At 42.0% G+C, this 19441-nt stretch overlaps 1 protein-coding gene across 1 annotated transcript in view; it reads right to left on the bottom strand.

Moving 5' to 3' along the window:
* Positions 1-3818: 3818 nt before the first annotated feature.
* Positions 3819-19441, bottom strand: part of LOC139449613 (uncharacterized) — a 61309-nt gene continuing 45686 nt past the window's right edge. The window contains exons 5-11 of the mRNA XM_071231087.1: positions 17722-17757; positions 17379-17540; positions 14115-15217; positions 13549-13645; positions 10577-10627; positions 10015-10086; positions 3819-7055 (exon numbers count right to left, since the gene is read on the bottom strand). Of these exons, the coding sequence (XP_071087188.1) occupies positions 6067-7055; positions 10015-10086; positions 10577-10627; positions 13549-13645; positions 14115-15217; positions 17379-17540; positions 17722-17757 (2510 nt within the window). The 3' untranslated portion in view covers positions 3819-6066. The remainder of the gene's footprint in view (positions 7056-10014; positions 10087-10576; positions 10628-13548; positions 13646-14114; positions 15218-17378; positions 17541-17721; positions 17758-19441) is intronic.

Here is a 19441-nt window from a genome sequence, read left to right on the forward strand (position 1 = left end):
AAAGTGTTATTGTCGGGTGGAAGACGTATTATTCTTCCTGCAATTATGAAAGTGTTATTATTTGGGGAAAGACGTGTTATTTTTCCAGGAATCTTTAAAGTGGTTTTGTTGGGGGAAAGACGTGTTATTCTTCCTGCAATCATTAAAGTGTTATTATTGTGGAAAAGACTTGTTATTCATCCTGCAATCTTTTAAGTGTTATTGTTGGGGGAAAGACGTGTTATTCATCCTGCAGTCTTTAAAGGGTTACTGTTGGGGGAAAGACGTGTTGTTCTTCCTGCAATGATTAAAGTGTTATTGTTTGGGGAAAGACATGTTATTCTTCCTGAAATCATTAAAGTGTTATTGTTGGGGGAAAGACGTGTTATTCTTCCTGCAATGTTTAAAGTATTATTGTTTAGGGAATGACGTTTTATTCTTCCCGCAATCTTCAAGTGTTATTGTTTGGGGAAAGACGGATTATTCTTCCTGCAATCTTTAAAGTGTTATTGTTAAGGGAAAGACGTGTTATTCTTCCTGCAATCATTAAAGTGTTATTGTTGGGGAAAAGGCTTTTTATTCTTCCTGCAATCTTCCAGTGTTATTTTTTGGGGAAAGACGTATTATTCTTCCTGCAATCTTAAAAGTGTTATTGTCGGGTGGAAGACATGTTATTCTTCCTGCAATCTTTAAAGTGTTATTGTCTGGGAACAGACGTGTTATTCTTCCTGCAATCTTTAAAGTGTTATAGTTGGGGGAAAGACGTGTTTTTTTCTGCATGCAATCTTTAAAGTGTTAATGTCGGGTGGAAGACGTATTATTCTTCCTGCAATCTTTAAAGTGTTATTGTTGGGGAAAAGGCTTTTTATTCTTCCTGCAATCTTCCAGTGTTATTTTTTGGGGAAAGACGTATTATTCTTCCTGCAATCTTAAAAGTGTTATTGTCGGGTGGAAGACATGTTATTCTTCCTGCAATCTTTAAAGTGTTATTGTCTGGGAACAGACGTGTTATTCTTCCTGCAATCTTTAAAGTGTTATAGTTGGGGGAAAGACGTGTTTTTTTCTGCATGCAATCTTTAAAGTGTTAATGTCGGGTGGAAGACGTATTATTCTTCCTGCAATCTTTAAAGTGTTATTGTTGGGGGAACAGACGTGTTATTCTTCCTGCAATCATGAAAGTGTTATTATTTGGGGAAAGACGTGTCATTCTTCCTGCAATCATTAAAGTGTTATTGTTGTGGGGAATGACGTATTATTGTTCCTGGAATCTTTAAAGTGTTTATTGTGGGAGTGAAGACGTGTTATTTTTCCTGCAATCTTTAAAGTGTTATTGTCTGGTGGAAGACATGTTATTCTTCCTGCAATCATTAAAGTGTTACTGTTGGGGGAAAGACGTGTTATGCATCCTGCAATGATGAAAGTGTTATTGTTGGGGGAAGGACGTGTTATTCTTCCTGCAATCATTAAAGTGTTATTGTTGGCGGAAAGACGTGTTATGCAACCTGCAATGATGAAAGTGTTTTTGTTGGGGGAAAGGCGTGTTTTACTTCTTGCAATCTTGAAATGTTATTGTTGGGAGGAAGATGTGTTATTCTTCCTTCAATCTTTAAATTGTTATTATTGAGGAAAGACGTGTTATTCATCCTGCAATCTTTTAAGTGTTATTGTTGGGGGAAAGACGTGTTAATTTTCCTGCAATCTTTAAAGTGTTATTGTAGGTGTTAAGACGTGTTATACATCCTGTAATCATTAAAGTGTTGTTGTTGTTGGGGGGAAGACGTATTATTGTTCCTGGAATATTTAAAGTGTTATTGTTGCGGGAAAGACGTGTTATTCTTCCTGCAATCTTTAAAGTGTTATTGTTGGGGGAAAGACGTGTTATTCTTCCTGCAATCTTTAAAGTGTTATTGTTGGGGAACAGACGTGTTATTCTTCCTGCAATCTTAAAAGTGTTATTGTTGGGGGAAAGACGTGTTATTCTTCCTGCAATCATTAAGGTGTTATTGTTGGGGGAAAGATGTGTTATTCATCCTGCGATCATTTAAGTGTTTGTGTTGGGGGAAAGACGTGTTTTTTTCTGCATGCAATCTTTAAAGTGTTATTGTTAGGGAAAAAACCTGTTATTCTTCCTGCAATCATTAAAGAGTTACTGTTGGGGGTAAGATGTGTTATTCTTCCTGCAATTTATAAAGTGGAATTTTTCGGGGGATGACGTCTGATTCTTCTTGCAGTCTTTAAAGTGTTATTGTTGGGTGGAAGACATTATTATTCTTGCAATCATGAAAGTGTTATTGTTGGGGGAAAGATGTGTTATTCTTCCTGCAATCTTTAAAGTGTCATTATTGAGGGGAAGATGTGTTATTCTTCCTGCAATCATTGAAGTGTTTGGTAGACACCTTTGGATAACCCTGCTCTGTTCAGATTGTATTGTCATTTGAAAATTGCAAAGCAAGATATTCTCTATTTCCAATGTAAATGCCAATAATGTTTGGATTATTTTGAAGCATAATTGCTAGTTTGCGCTACACTAGAAGAACATTTATCATAAAGTATTTACATCCTGTGGGTAGCTGAGTGTTTTTCAAGGCAAAGCCATTTACTAAAACGCTTGATGTTCTATTTTTATGGGGGCACATGTGGCCCAGTCGTCTAAGGTGCCGCGATTCGCTGTGCAGAGTTGCGTCCCTTGGGCACGCCAGAAACCTATGATTGTGGGTTCGAATCCCGGTTCGCCCCGATTATGTTTCTAGGTTTGTCAGCACCATACCCGTGCTGGTGGGTTTCACCGAAGTGGTAAACGTCTGAGACCTGCATCCCATCGGACTTTCCTTCCACATTAAGCTGACACACCGTGATATAACTGGAATACTGTTAAAAGCGGCGTTAAACCCAACTCACTCACTCTATGGACGCATGGACGACCAACACATCTACATATTATCCCATGGACGAGAAATACATCTACATATTATCGCATGGACGACCAATATACCTACATATAATCCCATGGACGAGCAAAACATCTACATATAATCTTATGGCCAACCAACACAACTATATATAATCGCATGGACGAACAACACCTCTACATATAAGCTCATGGACGAGAAACGCATCTACATATGATTTCGTCGACGACCAACACATCTACATATAATCCCATGGACGAGCAACACATCTACATATAATCCCATGGACGACCAACACATCTACTTATAATCCCATGTACGACCAACACATCTACTTATAATCCCATGGACGACCAACACATCTACTTATAATCCCATGGACGACCAACACATCTACATATAATCTCATGGACAGTGATTTTGATCAGTGGATTCTTTACACATAAATCAGATACTCGTTTTACACGTACTGGATAGAAATTCGGAATCAGTGGTAGATCGGTATAAGTTATGGTTAATGGTTTATCGAATACCGGTGGCGTTAAATATCCAGTAATGTTGTTTATCACAGATTGACAATTAATCCTTTTCCAAACGGGTACTGTTTGTCGCGTGTCTTCCGCCCAATCAACGATTAGCTCACCTCAACTCAAAGTTCAGGTGGGCTTATTCTGTCGACGTCCGTGTGTCCGTCGCAAACCCTCTATTTCTCAACATCTGTACCTCGTGTACCAGTGTGTTATTTACATGTAAGTATGCTCATGATATTTGTTGTGGTCAAACTTTTGTTGCCAATTTTTCATATTGATGTTTGACGTTGTATGACCTTTCTGAGATCATACCTTTTTCCATATACGACATAAGTATGTTGAAAAGTTTTATTGTACAGGTTGATCAGTGAAAGGACTATTTGCGTCGTACACAAGCTGAACAGATGGACAACAAATATACACATTACATATGAAACAACACCTTGCTAAATGACTGATGCTATAATTACAGTGATGGGTGAAAATGAAATTTTCAATATGGCGCTACTGAAAGATCAACCACAAGGTATTGTGATCATTTACATCCAAGTTGACGTAGTCATGTGCATGAATCTACAAAACCGTCGTATGGAAATAAATTATCTAAAAGTTGAAAAATAACCGTAGGTATACGTATAGAGTAACCACATATTTGTCAGACACGTGACAAACTGCACGGCGTGGATCGTTGCTCAAATATCAATTCCTGGACTGCCGGTCCAGACTCGATTATTTACAGACAATGGTCATACATGTATAACAAGTGTTATATTTGAGATATAACCGTCATAGAGCTTTAATCTTGCTGAGTGCGACATTAGAAATACAAACAAAAACATTCTTATCAGAACAAGGAATTACTTGTCTATTTTCGTTTGTGGCTTTAAACAGCTAACAAAAAACACACCAAAAAATGTCTTACTATATGCAAAGTGGTATGTGCGCATGCGCGTGCGTGCGTGGATCTTTAAATGTAATAAGTATATAAGTATTGATGGCACTATTTGTATGAATAATTACATGTACATGTATATGTATATGTACTAACGGAAACAAGTAACTGTGCTTCATAATAAGTTCAATACCAATTAAACAATGCATCTATCAATACATATTCATGAACAGGTCACCTAGATTTTAAGGTCGTGATTCACATTTTTAACATGCATGTTCATGTACGGCGCACAATTTGAGTATTTACGTGTTTGTCGGGAGCATGATACTCACACACGTGTTTTTTTTCAAAGTGAACAGCACACGATGATTATTTAGCAATCAGATGCTCATAAAAAAATCAACGTCTGCGCGCCGTAGGTATGCTGCAAACAGGAATGGCGGAAAACGAAACTGCCAGTCACGAACGAAACACAATATCATCTCTTTTTGAACGTTACCGACAGCAGGGCTTGCAACGGGACGGTCGTCCTAGTGTGATGTCACGTCAAGAGAACCATATTCGGTGGGTGCATCTATGGCATCGATACCAAACTGCCACGTTAGCAGTTCGAACAATTCCTGGGTTGGGACCAATCAGTGGCAGAACCGTACGCAACCAGTTGAGGGAGCACAACATCCGGCCCCGACCTCTAGTGCTACGCCCAATTTTGCTTCCGCGTCACCGTCAGGCACACTAGCTTGGAGTTAACAGCATCTGAGGTTCAGAAGACAAGACTGAGACAGTATACCGTTCACAGATGAGTCCAGGTTTCATCTTGACAGTTGTGATGGTTGTGCAAGGATGTACAGGTGTTCATGAGAACGCTTGCGTTACTCAACGTCTTCAGTATGATGGTGGAAGTGTAATGGTATTGACCGGCATCACTACTCGATGGAGAACACAACTAATCATTGCTAATGGCAGTTGGAATGGCGTACGCTAACGGGACGCCGTCGTTCGACCTTTTGTGCAAATGCAGAAACGTACCGTCACGTTGCAGCAGGAAAGTGCCTACCCACATGTTGCACGTGTTGAACAGCCTTTTTGACACAGCTTAACATTGCTGTACTGCCATGGCTGCCTGTTTCTCACGACGTCTTCCTAATAGAACATATCCGGGATGAGAAGTGGAGCGACGCCTACGACAGGACCAAAACCAGCCGGTAGCGCTAGCTCAATTGGACCAACCTTTGATTGACAGTTGGAACAACATCATCCAGGGTCTTTTCAATCATCTGGTATCACCGCTCCCTCGCCTGTATCAACGCAAATGGTGATCACACCCTATATTGACATTGTTAGTTAAGTTGTCAGGACACCCTTCCTTTAGGACGTGTGAGCAGGTTTGAGTTTTTTCAATGAATGTGTTATGATAAAACATTGATCAGACGAATGACCACTTGATATGAAGCACAGTTATTTTATTCCGATGGTATATACAGTATGAGAGGCTGCACATGACGTGTTGGAACTGGTAGATCTACCAGAAGAGAAAAGAGGAAGAGAAAGGTATACTTGACTTGACAGACATTGAATAGGTTCAGTGTGAGCAATGTTATTCACCAATGTTTGGTGTTCGTATCTTTGTTGTCATTCAATTAGCATGTGTTGTGTAGTAGGATTTTATGGCTCTCAACAAAGAGGGGCACCGCCCATGTAGATCCAATAGAGATAGTGATTATTACCTACTGTCGGCATTGTCTGTTTATGTTCATGTTGCTTGTTTGCTTATCCCAACACTACAATTGTCTTTCAGCGTCTTAAATAAAGACAGAAGATCTCTATACAAAGATCCCGCATCCAACACAAATATCCCAACAAACAGACTTAAGATGACCGCTATGCCAACATATCCCATACTGACTGCTGATTGCCGATGATCTGGCGCACTGGTTTTCTTTCTGATGGCTTGGGACACTGTGTCCTTGTCTACAGTCAGCTCTTTCTTGATGCTCTCAACGACCCGTGTAAGACTCTCCGAGGCGATGTCAGTCTTCCAGGGGGAGCACTTGCAAGTACATCGCTCCTCTACAGTTTGTTGGGGCTGACTTACAAAAGGGGTTGATGCTGTCAGTGCAGTATTAGCTTCAGATGATTCTTGTGTTTCTGTAGAGCTGAGAATGATGCTTGACGAATCTATTTGTGCTGAAGCATCTGAAAGAAAGGTGGGTGGCGATGTTAACATTGATACGTCTACACTAGAAGTTTTATGGTGTACAGGGGACTCGCTGGGAGAACTACCAAGAGAGGAGATGGGCGCCACCATGTCGATAGAGGTGGTTGACGGATATATGAAGGAGGATAATACCAAATGCTCTACAGAGGAAGCAGATTGGTTCACGAAGGTGGATGTGGCAATACCTTCGGAGGAAGTGTATAATCCCAAATGCTCTACAGAGGAAGCAGGCGGGTTCACGAAGGTGGCTGTGGCAATACCTTCAGGGGAAGTGGACGATACCAAATGCTCTACAGAGGAAGCAGATGGGTTCACGAAGGTGGCTGTGGCAATACCTTCGGGGGAAGTGGACGATACCAAATGCTCTACAGAGGAAGCAGATGGGTTCACGAAGGTGGTTGTGGCAATACCTTCGGGGGAAGTGGACGATACCAAATGCACCACAGAGGAAGCAGATGGGTTCACGAAGGTGGTTGTGGCTATATCTTCGGAGGTGGATTGTATTACGGGTTGAGATGAATACTCTGAAAGAAAAAAATAGATAGTATAAGGTATGTTTTATAATGCTCGTGGGAGTAGTGTCAAATACAAAACTCGTAGTTAATGTTTTCATAGCACAGAATATCCACATTAACATAATATGTTAAACAATGTTCACAATTCATCAAACAAATATTTGATTACTGAATTTGTAGTGTGTTTATTTAAGACGTACAGACAATTCACATGATGGTCAAATTTATCATTATTGTTGTTAATATGTCGATTTAGTATGTCATCTATATTCCCTTAGCCACGCCCAGAAACCTTTGCTTGTGGAACTGAATCCCAGTTCACCCTGAGTATGTTTTTAGATTTCTGAGCACTATACCCGTGCTTCTGGGTTTCACCAAAGTAGTAAACGTCTGAGATCTGCATCAAATCGGGCTTTCCTGTCACATCAAGCTGACTAGCCGTTATGTGGAATACACAAGTTAACTGGAATACACGAAATACTGAGTCACTCGTTGTGAAGTGACATTCACAAGTACCCAGAATAATTCCCTAGTTCGATACTTTATGTACCTTCATAACATGTACCCAGTATAGTTCCCTAGTTCGATACTTCATGTACCTTCACAAGATGTACCCACTTTAGTTCCCTAGTTCGATACTTTATGTTCCTTCATAACATGTACCCAGTATAGTTCCCTAGTTCGATACTTCCTGTGCATTAGTTCGATACTTCATGTACCTTCACAACATGTGCCTACTATAGTTCCCTAGTTCGATACTTCATGTACCTTCACAAGATGTACCCACTTTAGTTCCCTAGTTCGATACTTTATGTTCCTTCATAACATGTACCCAGTATAGTTCCCTAGTTCGATACTTCCTGTGCATTAGTTCGATACTTCATGTACCTTCACAACATGTGCCTACTATAGTTCCCTAGTTCGATACTTCATGTACCTTCACAAGATGTACCCACTTTAGTTCCCTAGTTCGATACTTCATGTACCTTCACAACATGTGCCTACTATAGTTCCCCAGTTTGATACTTCATGTACCTTCACAACATGTACTCACGCTAGTTCTCTTGTTCGATACTTCATGTACCTTCACAACATGTTCCCACTTTAGTTCCCTAGTTCGATACTGTATGTACCTTCACAACATGTACCCACTTTAGTTCCCTAGTTCGATACTTCCTGTACCTTCACATGTACCCAGTATAGTTCACTAGTTTGATACTTCATATACCTTCACAACAGCCATGTACCCAGTTTGGTTCTCTAGGTCGATACTTCATGCACCTTCAAAACATGTACCTACTATAGTTCACTAGTTCGATACTTCCTCTACCTTCACAACATGTACCCACTATAGCTTACTATTTCGATACTTCCTCTACCTTCACAACATGTACCCGCTATAGTTCACTAGTTCGATACTTCCTCTACATTCACAACATGTACCTACTATAGTTCACTACTTCGACACTTCATGTACCTTCACAACATGTACCCACTCTAGTTCCCTTGTTTGATACTTCATGTACCTTCACAACATGTACCCAGCATAGTTCCCTTGTTTGATACTTCATGTACCTTCACAACATGTACCCAGCATAGTTCCCTTGTTTGATACTTTATGTACCTTCACAACATGTACCCAGCATAGTTCCCTTGTTTGATACTTCATGTACCTTCACAACATGTACCCAGCATAGTTCCCTTGTTTGATACTTCATGTACCTTCACAACATGTACCCAGTATAGTTCCCTAGTTCGATACTTCATGTACCTTCACAAGATGTACCCACTTTAGTTCCCTAGTTCGATACTTTATGTTCCTTCATAACATGTACCCAGTATAGTTCCCTAGTTCGATACTTCCTGTGCATTAGTTCGATACTTCATGTACCTTCACAACATGTGCCTACTATAGTTCCCCAGTTTGATACTTCATGTACCTTCACAACATGTACTCACGCTAGTTCTCTTGTTCGATACTTCATGTACCTTCACAACATGTTCCCACTTTAGTTCCCTAGTTTGATACTGTATGTACCTTCACAACATGTACCCACTTTAGTTCCCTAGTTCGATACTTCCTGTACCTTCACATGTACCCAGTATAGTTCACTAGTTTGATACTTCATATACCTTCACAACAGCCATGTACCCAGTTTGGTTCTCTAGGTCGATACTTCATGCACCTTCAAAACATGTACCTACTATAGTTCACTAGTTCGATACTTCCTCTACCTTCACAACATGTACCCACTATAGCTTACTATTTCGATACTTCCTCTACCTTCACAACATGTACCCGCTATAGTTCACTAGTTCGATACTTCCTCTACATTCACAACATGTACCTACTATAGTTCACTACTTCGACACTTCATGTACCTTCACAACATGTACCCACTCTAGTTCCCTTGTTTGATACTTCATGTACCTTCACAACATGTACCCAGCATAGTTCCCTTGTTTGATACTTTATGTACCTTCACAACATGTACCCAGCATAGTTCCCTTGTTTGATACTTCATGTACCTTCACAACATGTACCCAGCATAGTTCCCTTGTTTGATACTTCATGTACCTTCACAACATGTACCCAGCATAGTTCCCTTGTTTGATACTTCATGTACCGTCATAACAAGTACCAACTATAGTTTCCTTTGTGGCAGGGGTGGGGCATTGTCACTTTTTTTACACTTTTATCATGATAACCTCATTCAATATACTTTATATAGGACGAAGTTATAAATATTTAGTTTTTTAGCTGATCGGAACTTGTCCAGCGAAAATGAAGTAGGTTGTAGGTGCTTATCGCGAGGATTGTGCTGACAAACCAATCAACACAATGTCTACGATTCTTTGATTCTAACCCATGGTGAGCGAAACCTGTCACAGCAAAGGCGCCAAGCTTGCCCAGTGTTAAAATGCTGGCTAAGAAATGTGTATGGGTGCTTCTTCACAGGGATCTCACCTTCCGTACTAGTCACTGTGTGTTCAACAGGTGCCCCAGTTATGGCGGACGCTTGCATTGTCGATGATGATGCTGGAAAGTAATTATTGGAAACACAGTTTGATTTAATAACTTCATTCCTCTAAATGCTTCTCTTAAATAGAGACAAACATTTCATAAATAAAACTTTTCTTGTACTGAATCGCCATGTAATTTGTGGGTTTCACATCACGACCAAGTCACACAAGAACAACAAAGCTAAGACGTTTAACAATCTGTTTTGTAGTTTTTAGCCCACACGTGCTACCTGTGAAATAAAACATATTAAGTAACACCCATGGCCAATTCCACAGGGAACGGCTCTTTGCAAAGTAAATTGTATCAGCGTTAGCCGGGTCCCCTATTTATGTAGCAATTGTTTGTGGTATACATGTATTCGCATGGCTGAAGGAACTATTCATGGTGCTGTGATAGTACAAGCCTACACACATCATAACTTTTGACTGGTGCTAGGTATGTAGAAATGTAAGTACTACATGCAGTGTTGCAGTTAAAGATTGACATAGACATACACAACACATACCAACAGCTGCCTCCTTACAGTCCTCGTCAAACATGCCATCATAGTCCCCATCTGCAGGTAGAAACTCATGTAGGAATTACACTTTCAAATACCAAACAACATTCAAAATGATACCCATTTTCAAAGACGCGTCAAAGTGGTTATGATTCGAGTACGAAGTCAAAGAAAGGGAACATTGCAAGTACATATTTCTCATAGTGTTTTGTGATACACATACCAGGATAGCTAGTTACTTGTATAAACTGTACCTTGCACATTGTGTTAGATTGTAACATTTATGTTGTTTTCAACTGGTCTGTGTTACCGCATCATTGTTGTTTCCTTACTGTAACAATTAGTCGATGCTATATCAACTTGTCAGTGTTACGGCATTATCGCTGTTTCCCTTAGTTACTACATCAAGTAGACTGTGTTACAGCATTATCGTTGTTTCCTTACTGCATCAAGTAGACTGTGTTACAGCATTATCGTTGTTTCCTTACTGCATCAAGTAGACTGTGTTACAGCATTATCATTGTGTCCTTACTACATCAACTAGACTGTGTTACAGCATTATCGTTGTTTCCTTACTACATCAACTAGACTGTGTTACGGTATTATCGTTGTTTCCTTACTACATCAACTAGACTGTGTTAGGGCATTATCGATGTTTCCTTACTACATCAAGTAGACTGTGCTCCGGCATTATCGTTATTTCCTTACTACATCAACTAGACTGTGTTACGGCATTATCATTGTTTCCTTACTACATCAATTAGTCAGTGTTACGGCATTATTGTTGTTTTCTTTAGTAACTACATCAACTAGACTGTGTTACGGCATTATCGTTGTTTCCTTACAACATCAACTAGACTGTGTTACGGCATTATCGCTGTTTCCCTTAGTTACTACAGCAACGAGTCAGTGTTACGGCATTATCGCTGTTTCCCTAAGTTACTGCATCAAGTAGACTCTGTTACAGCATTATCCCTGTTTCCCTTAATTACTGCATCATCTAGACTGTGTTATGGCATTATCGTTGTTTCCTTACTACATCAACTAGTCAGTGTTACGGCATTATCGTTGTTTCCTTTAGGAACTACATCAACTAGACTGTGTTACAGCATTATCGTTGTTTCCTTTAGTAACTACATCAACTAGACTGTGTTACGGCATTATCGTTGTTTCCTTTAGTAACTACATCAACTAGACTGTGTTACGGCATTATCGTTGTTTCCTTACTACATCAACTAGACTGTGTTACGGCATTATCGTTGTTTCCTTACTACATCAACTAGTCAGTGTTACGGCATTATCGTTGTTTCCTTTAGGAACTACATCAACTGGACTGTGTTACAGCATTATCCCTGTTTCCCTTAGTTACTGCATCATCTAGACTGTGTTACGGCATTATCGTTGTTTCCTTTAGTAACTACATCAAGTAGACTGTGTTACGGCATTATCGTTGTTTCCTTTAGTAACTACATCAACTAGACTGTGTTACGGCATTATCGTTGTTTCCTTTAGTAACTACATCAACTATACTGTGTTACAGCATTATCGTTGTTTCCTTACTACATCAACTAGACTGTGTTACGGCATTATCGTTGTTTCCTTTAGTAACTACATCAACTATACTGTGTTACAGCATTATCATTGTTTCCTTACTACATCAACTAGACTGTGTTACGGCATTATCGTTGTTTCCTTTAGTAACTACATCAACTAGACTGTGTTACGGCATTATCGTTGTTTCCTTTAGTAACTACATCAACTATACTGTGTTACAGCATTATCGTTGTTTCTTTACTACATCAACTAGACTGTGTTACGGCATTATCGTTGTTTCCTTTAGTAACTACATCAACTATACTGTGTTACAGCATTATCATTGTTTCCTTACTACATCAACTAGTCAGTGTTACGGCATTATCGTTGTTTCCTTTAGTAACTACATCAACTAGTCAGTGTTACGGCATTATCATTGTGTCCTTACTACATCAACTAGACTGTGTTACAGCATTATCGTTGTTTCCTTACTACATCAACTAGTCAGTGTTACGGCATTATCGTTTTTTCCTTACTACATCAACTAGACTGTGTTACGGCATTATCGCTATTTCCCTTAGTTACTACATCAACTAGTAACTGTTACGGCATTATCGCTATTTCCCTTAGTTACTACATCAACTAGACTGTGTAACGGCATTATTGCTGTTTCCCTTCGTAACTACATCAACTAGTCAGTGTTACGGCTTTATCGCTGTTTCCCTTAGTTACTACATCAAGTAGACTGTGTTATGGCATTATCGCTGTTTCCCATAGTTACTACATCAACTAGACTGTGTTACAGCATTATCGCTGTTTCCTTTAGTTACTAGATCAACTAGTCAGTGTTACGGCATTATCGCTATTTTCTTACTAAATAAATTAGACTGTGTTACGGCATTATCGTTGTTTCTTTACTATATCAACTAGTGAGTGTGATGGCATTATCGCTGTTTCCTTTAGTTACTATATCAACTGGTCAGTGTTACGGACATTAACTAGTCCGTTTTACGACATTATCGCTGTTTCATTTAGTTAGTACAGTGACTAGTTAGTAATAACATATTATCGGTTTTTTAGGGGCGGTCGGGTAGCCTAGTGGTTAAAGCGTTCGATCGTCACGCCGAAGACCCGGCTTCGAATCCCGACATGAGTACGATGTGTGAAGCCCATTTCTGCTGTCCCCCGCCGTGATATTGCTGGAATATTGCTAAGAGCGACGTAAAACCAAACTCACTCACTCACTATTATCGTTTTTACCTTACTACAGCAACTAGTCACTGTTACCACATTATTGTTGTTTCCTTACTGTAAGGTTTAGACGATGCTCCCGGATTATCACTGTAAGTTTAGTAAAGGGCGGCATGTGTACATTTTGCTGCCCGAGACATTTTAACGCTATCATTCACACATGACCTATTGTTACTGTGACAACTCGCGCATACCGTCTGAGATGCCAATGGTGCAGTTCTCCTCATCAATCAATCCGTCACAGTCGTTGTCGATGCTGTCTCCAGGAACTGATGGCGTCAATACACACGGCTGAAAAGAAGATAACAGTTTCTGCATACAATAATGATGGTCATTGTAATTAGGCAGGTAACAGGTGTATTGAATGTAGTCAGACATTGCAACGTTCAGAAACTTCCCAGCCTTGTTTTGGTCTTCATGGTGAATGATTCAGATGGCTGTGGTAGATTGACCTGGCCGTGAACAGTTAAGTTATTAAACTTATGCCAAACAACATTCAGACTAGTTTGGGCGGGTTTTTTACCGTTGGCCTACACATCTGAGATCTGATTTTGTTGCTGGGGGGCAGTGTTGGTGGCCAACAGTGGCTGACATAATTATGAGAAGCCAGTTATCTCTGTAAATGAAAACAGTCTTTAGGATAAGATTTTCTAATATAGTATCAATATCTTTGATGGAATTGCATTCATGCTGTGTCGTCGACAATAGCACACATGCACTACCTCGTCAATAAACAGACATGGACCTTACAGAGAAATACCTGGTTGATTGCATCAAGTCTAAAGGCCAGCGGGAAGGAAAATGTCCCGGGTGCGTATTCAGCCATTCTGGTGGCAATGTGTCCGCCAATGATGGACTCAGCTGATCCAGTAATATTATTTGTGACTCCTTTGTCAAACGTCGCAGAGGATGTGGCTAACATCATAGTTCCGGGTAGATTTTCCCAGTTCATAAAAACATTGTCGTTATAGAAGATATTGAAAGTATCTGACTGGTTGGCGATAACCAGGAGGTTTATTGTATCAACATTTGTTGGAGGTATAAACACATGGTCTTCGTTAGAGTATTGTTCAACTGGAATGACTAGCACCATCCCTCCGTCAATCGTAATGCTAAATTCAACCATCAATTGCATAACCATGATTGGTTTGTCACTTTCTATCGTGCCTTTGTCCAGCAGCATAATGTCCTGGAACATCCCTTCAAATGTTAAGAAATAAGGAGTGGAAGTTCCATTCATGTTGAAAGTAACCAGGGTGTTGTCCTGTGAAGCAATGATTCTAATGTGATCTCTACACGCGGCACACACACTCAGCCGACCAGGTGTTTGGACAACTGCAGCTAAACGCCCAAGTGTTTGAAGAGGCATTAATTGTTCAATGACCATGTCTTTATTGGAAAGTCCCATCACCCTGGTAAACTGACCCCCTGTAATGACGGCTACTGGCTTGGTTGCTGTAATCTTAGACCCCGTCATGTCAACTGCACTCAGTACTTGAGCGGATTCATACATAGCCAGACTAATAATAATAGTCTCCCCGTGCACATATTCAGCTCCATCATAGGTGACCACGTGACTTTTGTTCACAAGCTTCAGTAGAACTGTCACGACAGTGTCTGGATGAGCAGCAGAGATATCAATGAAACACATGTTGTCTTCACAATAAGTCGCAGCAATGTACTCTCTACCAAGCCCGTCTATGGGCAGAGCTCTGAAAGCTCCCCCAGAGTAATCCGGTGATGGATCAGCCGACAGAATCATAAGTGATACTTCTTCCGATGCTTCTAGTAGCAGGGTGTTATTGGAAGAACTTGATCCGTTCACTTGAAAGGAATACGGGACGTCAAAGCTGTGGCTTGTCCCTGCAACACAACACCACTGGTGACACAGGGTATAACGAATATTGACAACGAACACAGACACACTGAAATGCTGAAAGCCAGTACTAAACCTCGAGCTCTGGCAACACATGACGTTTTTCCTTTGGCCTGGACTTTTCTGAAAAAAGGGAAAAGGAAATAGACCCAATACAAGCTAACTAACATTATCATAATATATTACATTTTAACATGTAGATATCTTTATTTAAACACATAATCTTCCACACAATTGTTCGCACCGACATATGCAGCCTCATGTACTGCCAGTCCCAACTACCCCGGGTGTAGCACATGACATCTCACCTGGCCCGGTGTAACACATGACAACTCACCTGACCCGGGTGTAACACAAGACAACTCCCTGGCCCGGGTGTAGCATATGACACCTCGCCTGGCCCGGGTGTAGCACGTGAGTACTCACCTATCCGGGGTGTAGCACGTGACAACTCCCCTGACCCTGTTGTAGCACATAACAACTCACCTGACCGAGTTGTAACATATGACAACTCACCTGATCCGGGTTGGACCACGTGACAACTCACCTGACCCGGGTTGTAGCACATGACAACTCACCTCACCCGGGTGTCACATATGACAACTCACCTTCCCGGGTGTAGCACAGGGCAACTCACCTGACAGAGTGTAGCATGTGACAACTCACCTGACAGAGTGTAGCATGTGACAACTCACCTGACAGAGTGTAGCATGTGACAACTCACCTGACAGAGTGTAGCATGTGACAACTCACCTGACAGAGTGTAGCATGTGACAACTCACCTGACAGAGTGTAGCATGTGACAACTCACCTGACAGAGTGTAGCATGTGACAACTCACCTGACAGAGTGTAGCATGTGACAACTCACCTGACAGAGTGTAGCATGTGACAACTCACCTGACAGAGTGTAGCATGTGACAACTCACCTGACAGAGTGTAGCACATGACAACTCGCCTGACAGGGTGTAGCACATGACAACTCGCCTGACAGAGTGTAGCACGTAACAACTCACCACACCCGGGTGTAACACATGGAAACTCACCTGACCGGGTTGTAGCACATGACAACCCCCCTGACCCGGGTGTAGCACATGACAACTAGCCTGGCCCGGGTGTAGCCCATGACAACTCACCTGATCCGGGTTGTATCACGTGACAAATCACCTGATCCATGTGTAACACATGATAACCCACCTGACAGGGTGTAGCCCATGACAACTCTCCTGAGAGAGTGTAGCACATGACAACTCACCTCACCCGGGTGTCACATATGACAACTCGCCTTGACCCGTGTGTAACACATCACAACTCACCTTTCCGGGTGTAGCACATGACAACTCACCTGACAGGGTGTAGCACAGGACAACTCACCTGACCCGGGTGTAGCACAGGACAACTCACCTGACCCGGGTGTAGCACAGGACAACTCACCTGACAGAGTGTAGAACATGACAACTCACCTGCCCCGGTTGTAGCACATCACAACTCACCTGGAAGAGTGTAGCACGTAACAACTCACCTGACCGGGTTGTAGCACATGACAACACACCTGACCCGGGTGTAGCACGTGACAACTAGCCTGGCCCGGGTGTAGCATATGACCACTCACCTGATTCGAGTTTTAGCACATGACAACTCGCCTGACCCGTGTGTAACACATCACAACTCACCTGACCCGGTTGTAGCACATGACAACTCACCTCACCCGGGTGTAGCACGTGACAACTCACCTCACCCGTGTGTAACACATCACAACTCACCTGACCCGGTTGTAGCACATGACAACTCACCTCACCCGGGTGTAGCACATGAGAACTCACCTGCCCCGGGTGTAGCACATGAGAACTCACCTGCCCCGGGTGTAGCACATGACAACTCACCTGCCCCGGGTGTAGCACGTGACAACTCGCCTTGCCCGGTTGTAGCACATGACAACGATCCTGCCCGGGTGTAAAACATGACAACTAGCCTGGCCTGGGTGTAGCACATCGCAACTCACCTGACAGAGTGTTGCACATGAGAACTCGCCTGGTCCGGGTGTAGCACATGACAACTCACCTGCCCCGGGTGTAGCACGTGACAACTCGCCTTGCCCGGTTGTAGCACATGACAACGATCCTGCCCGCGTGTAAAACATAACAACTCACCTGACAGAGTCCGTGTAGTGTTGACTTGCCCTGGGAGATTGGGTGTCTGCAATGTGACGTCGACGCTGGGTTTAGATAGATATACAGCCACAGTTAGGGCAGGATCAGGGGTATGGTAGGGGAACACAAACACAAATCTTGTTCCATAGACATCTCGGTCACCTGCACAAAGAAATTAATCTTAAATGCAGTTTTCCCCAGTGCAACCATGTACATGTCAATTAATCAAGAACAATTAATCATGTTTGATAGACAAACCTGTTCAGTATAAAAAATGCAATCCAATCAATTTTTATAGAGAAAATAGCATTTATATCAGCTGCGTGTATACCCATGCACTTACCTGACACAATGACAGAGCAGTCCTTCCCAACATAATCTGAAAGGAAAGTGGTTGATACAGTCGCCAAATACAATACGGTGTCTACAATAGCACCTACTCAGAGACACACTCAGAGTGCTATATGACAGCGATCTGTGAATCGAGTCTAGACCAGGCTACAGTGGGTGAGATGATGAGCATCGATCTACAGAGCTGATGTGTAATACGTACAGACACAGTTGGTGAAAAAACTGATGTGGGATACGTACAGACTCAGTGGGTGAAACTGAGCTGATGTGTAATACGTACAGATTCAGTGGGGAAACAGCTGATGTGCAATACGTACAGACTCAGTGGGTGAAACTGAGCTGATGTGTAATACGTACAGATTCAGTGGGTGAAACTGAGCTGATGTGTAATACGTACAGACTCAGTGGGTGAAACTGAGCTGATGTGTAATACGTACAGATTCAGTGGGTGAAACTGAGCTGATGTGTAATACGTACAGATTCAGTGGGGAAACAGCTGATGTGTGATACGTACAGACTCAGTAGATGAAACACAGCTGAAGTGGGATACGTGCAGACTCAGTGGGTGAAGCAGCAGATGTCGGATACGTACAGACTCAGTGGGTGAAACAGCTGATGTAGGATACGTACAGACTTAGTGGGTGAAACAGCTGATGTGGGATACGTGCAGACTCAGTGGGTGAAACAGCAGATGTCGGATACGTACAGACTCAGTGGGTGAAACAGCTGATGTAGGATACGTACAGACTTAGTGGGTGAAACAGCTGATGTGGGATACATACAGACTCAGTGGGTGAAACAGCTGATGTGGGATACATACAGACTCAGTGGGTGAAACAGCTGATGTAGGATACGTAGAGACTCATTGGGTGAAAACGGTAATGAGGGATACGCACACACTCCGTGGATGAAACAGCTGATGTGGAATACGCACACACTCCGTGGATGAAACAGCTGATGTGGGATACGTGCAGACTCAGTTGGAGAGCTGACGTAGCACATACTTAGGGACGCAATCAGAGTGGTATATGTGAAACGGGTCTAGACCAGGCAATATAGTGATTGAGATAATGAGCATCGATCTACAGAACTGATGTAGGATACGCACAGACTCAGTGGGTTAAAACAGAGCTGATGTCGGATACGTACAGACTCAGTGGGTGAAACAGAGCTCATGTTGGATATGTACAGACTCAGTGGGTGAAACAGCTGATGTGGGATACGTACAGACTCAGTGGGTTAAAACAGAGCTGATGGGGGATACTTACATACTCAGTGAAGAAACAGCAGATGTGGGATACGTACAGACTCAGTGGGGAAACAGAGCTGATGTGGGATACGTACAGACTCAGTGGGGAAATAGCAGATGAGGGATACGTACAAACTCAGTGGTGAAACAGAGCTGATGTGGGATACATACAGTCTCAGTCGGTGAAACAGCTGATGTGGGATAGGTACAGACTCAATGGGAAAACAGAGGCTAGGTGTAATACGTACAGACTCAGTGGGTGAAACAGAGCTGATGTGGGATACGTACAGACTCAGTGGGTGAAACAGAGCTAATGTGGGATACGTACAGACTCAGTGGGTGAAACAGAGCTGATGTGGGATACGTACAGACTCAGTGGGGAAACAGAGCTGATGTGGGATACGTACAGACTCAGTGGGGAAATAGCAGATGTGGGATACGTACAAACTCAGTGGTGAAACAG

The sequence above is a fragment of the Haliotis cracherodii genome, unplaced genomic scaffold (genome assembly GCF_022045235.1).
Source record: "Haliotis cracherodii isolate W230 unplaced genomic scaffold, xgHalCrac1.p SCAF_8, whole genome shotgun sequence".
In the NCBI taxonomy this organism is placed as follows: Eukaryota; Metazoa; Mollusca; class Gastropoda; order Lepetellida; family Haliotidae; genus Haliotis; species Haliotis cracherodii.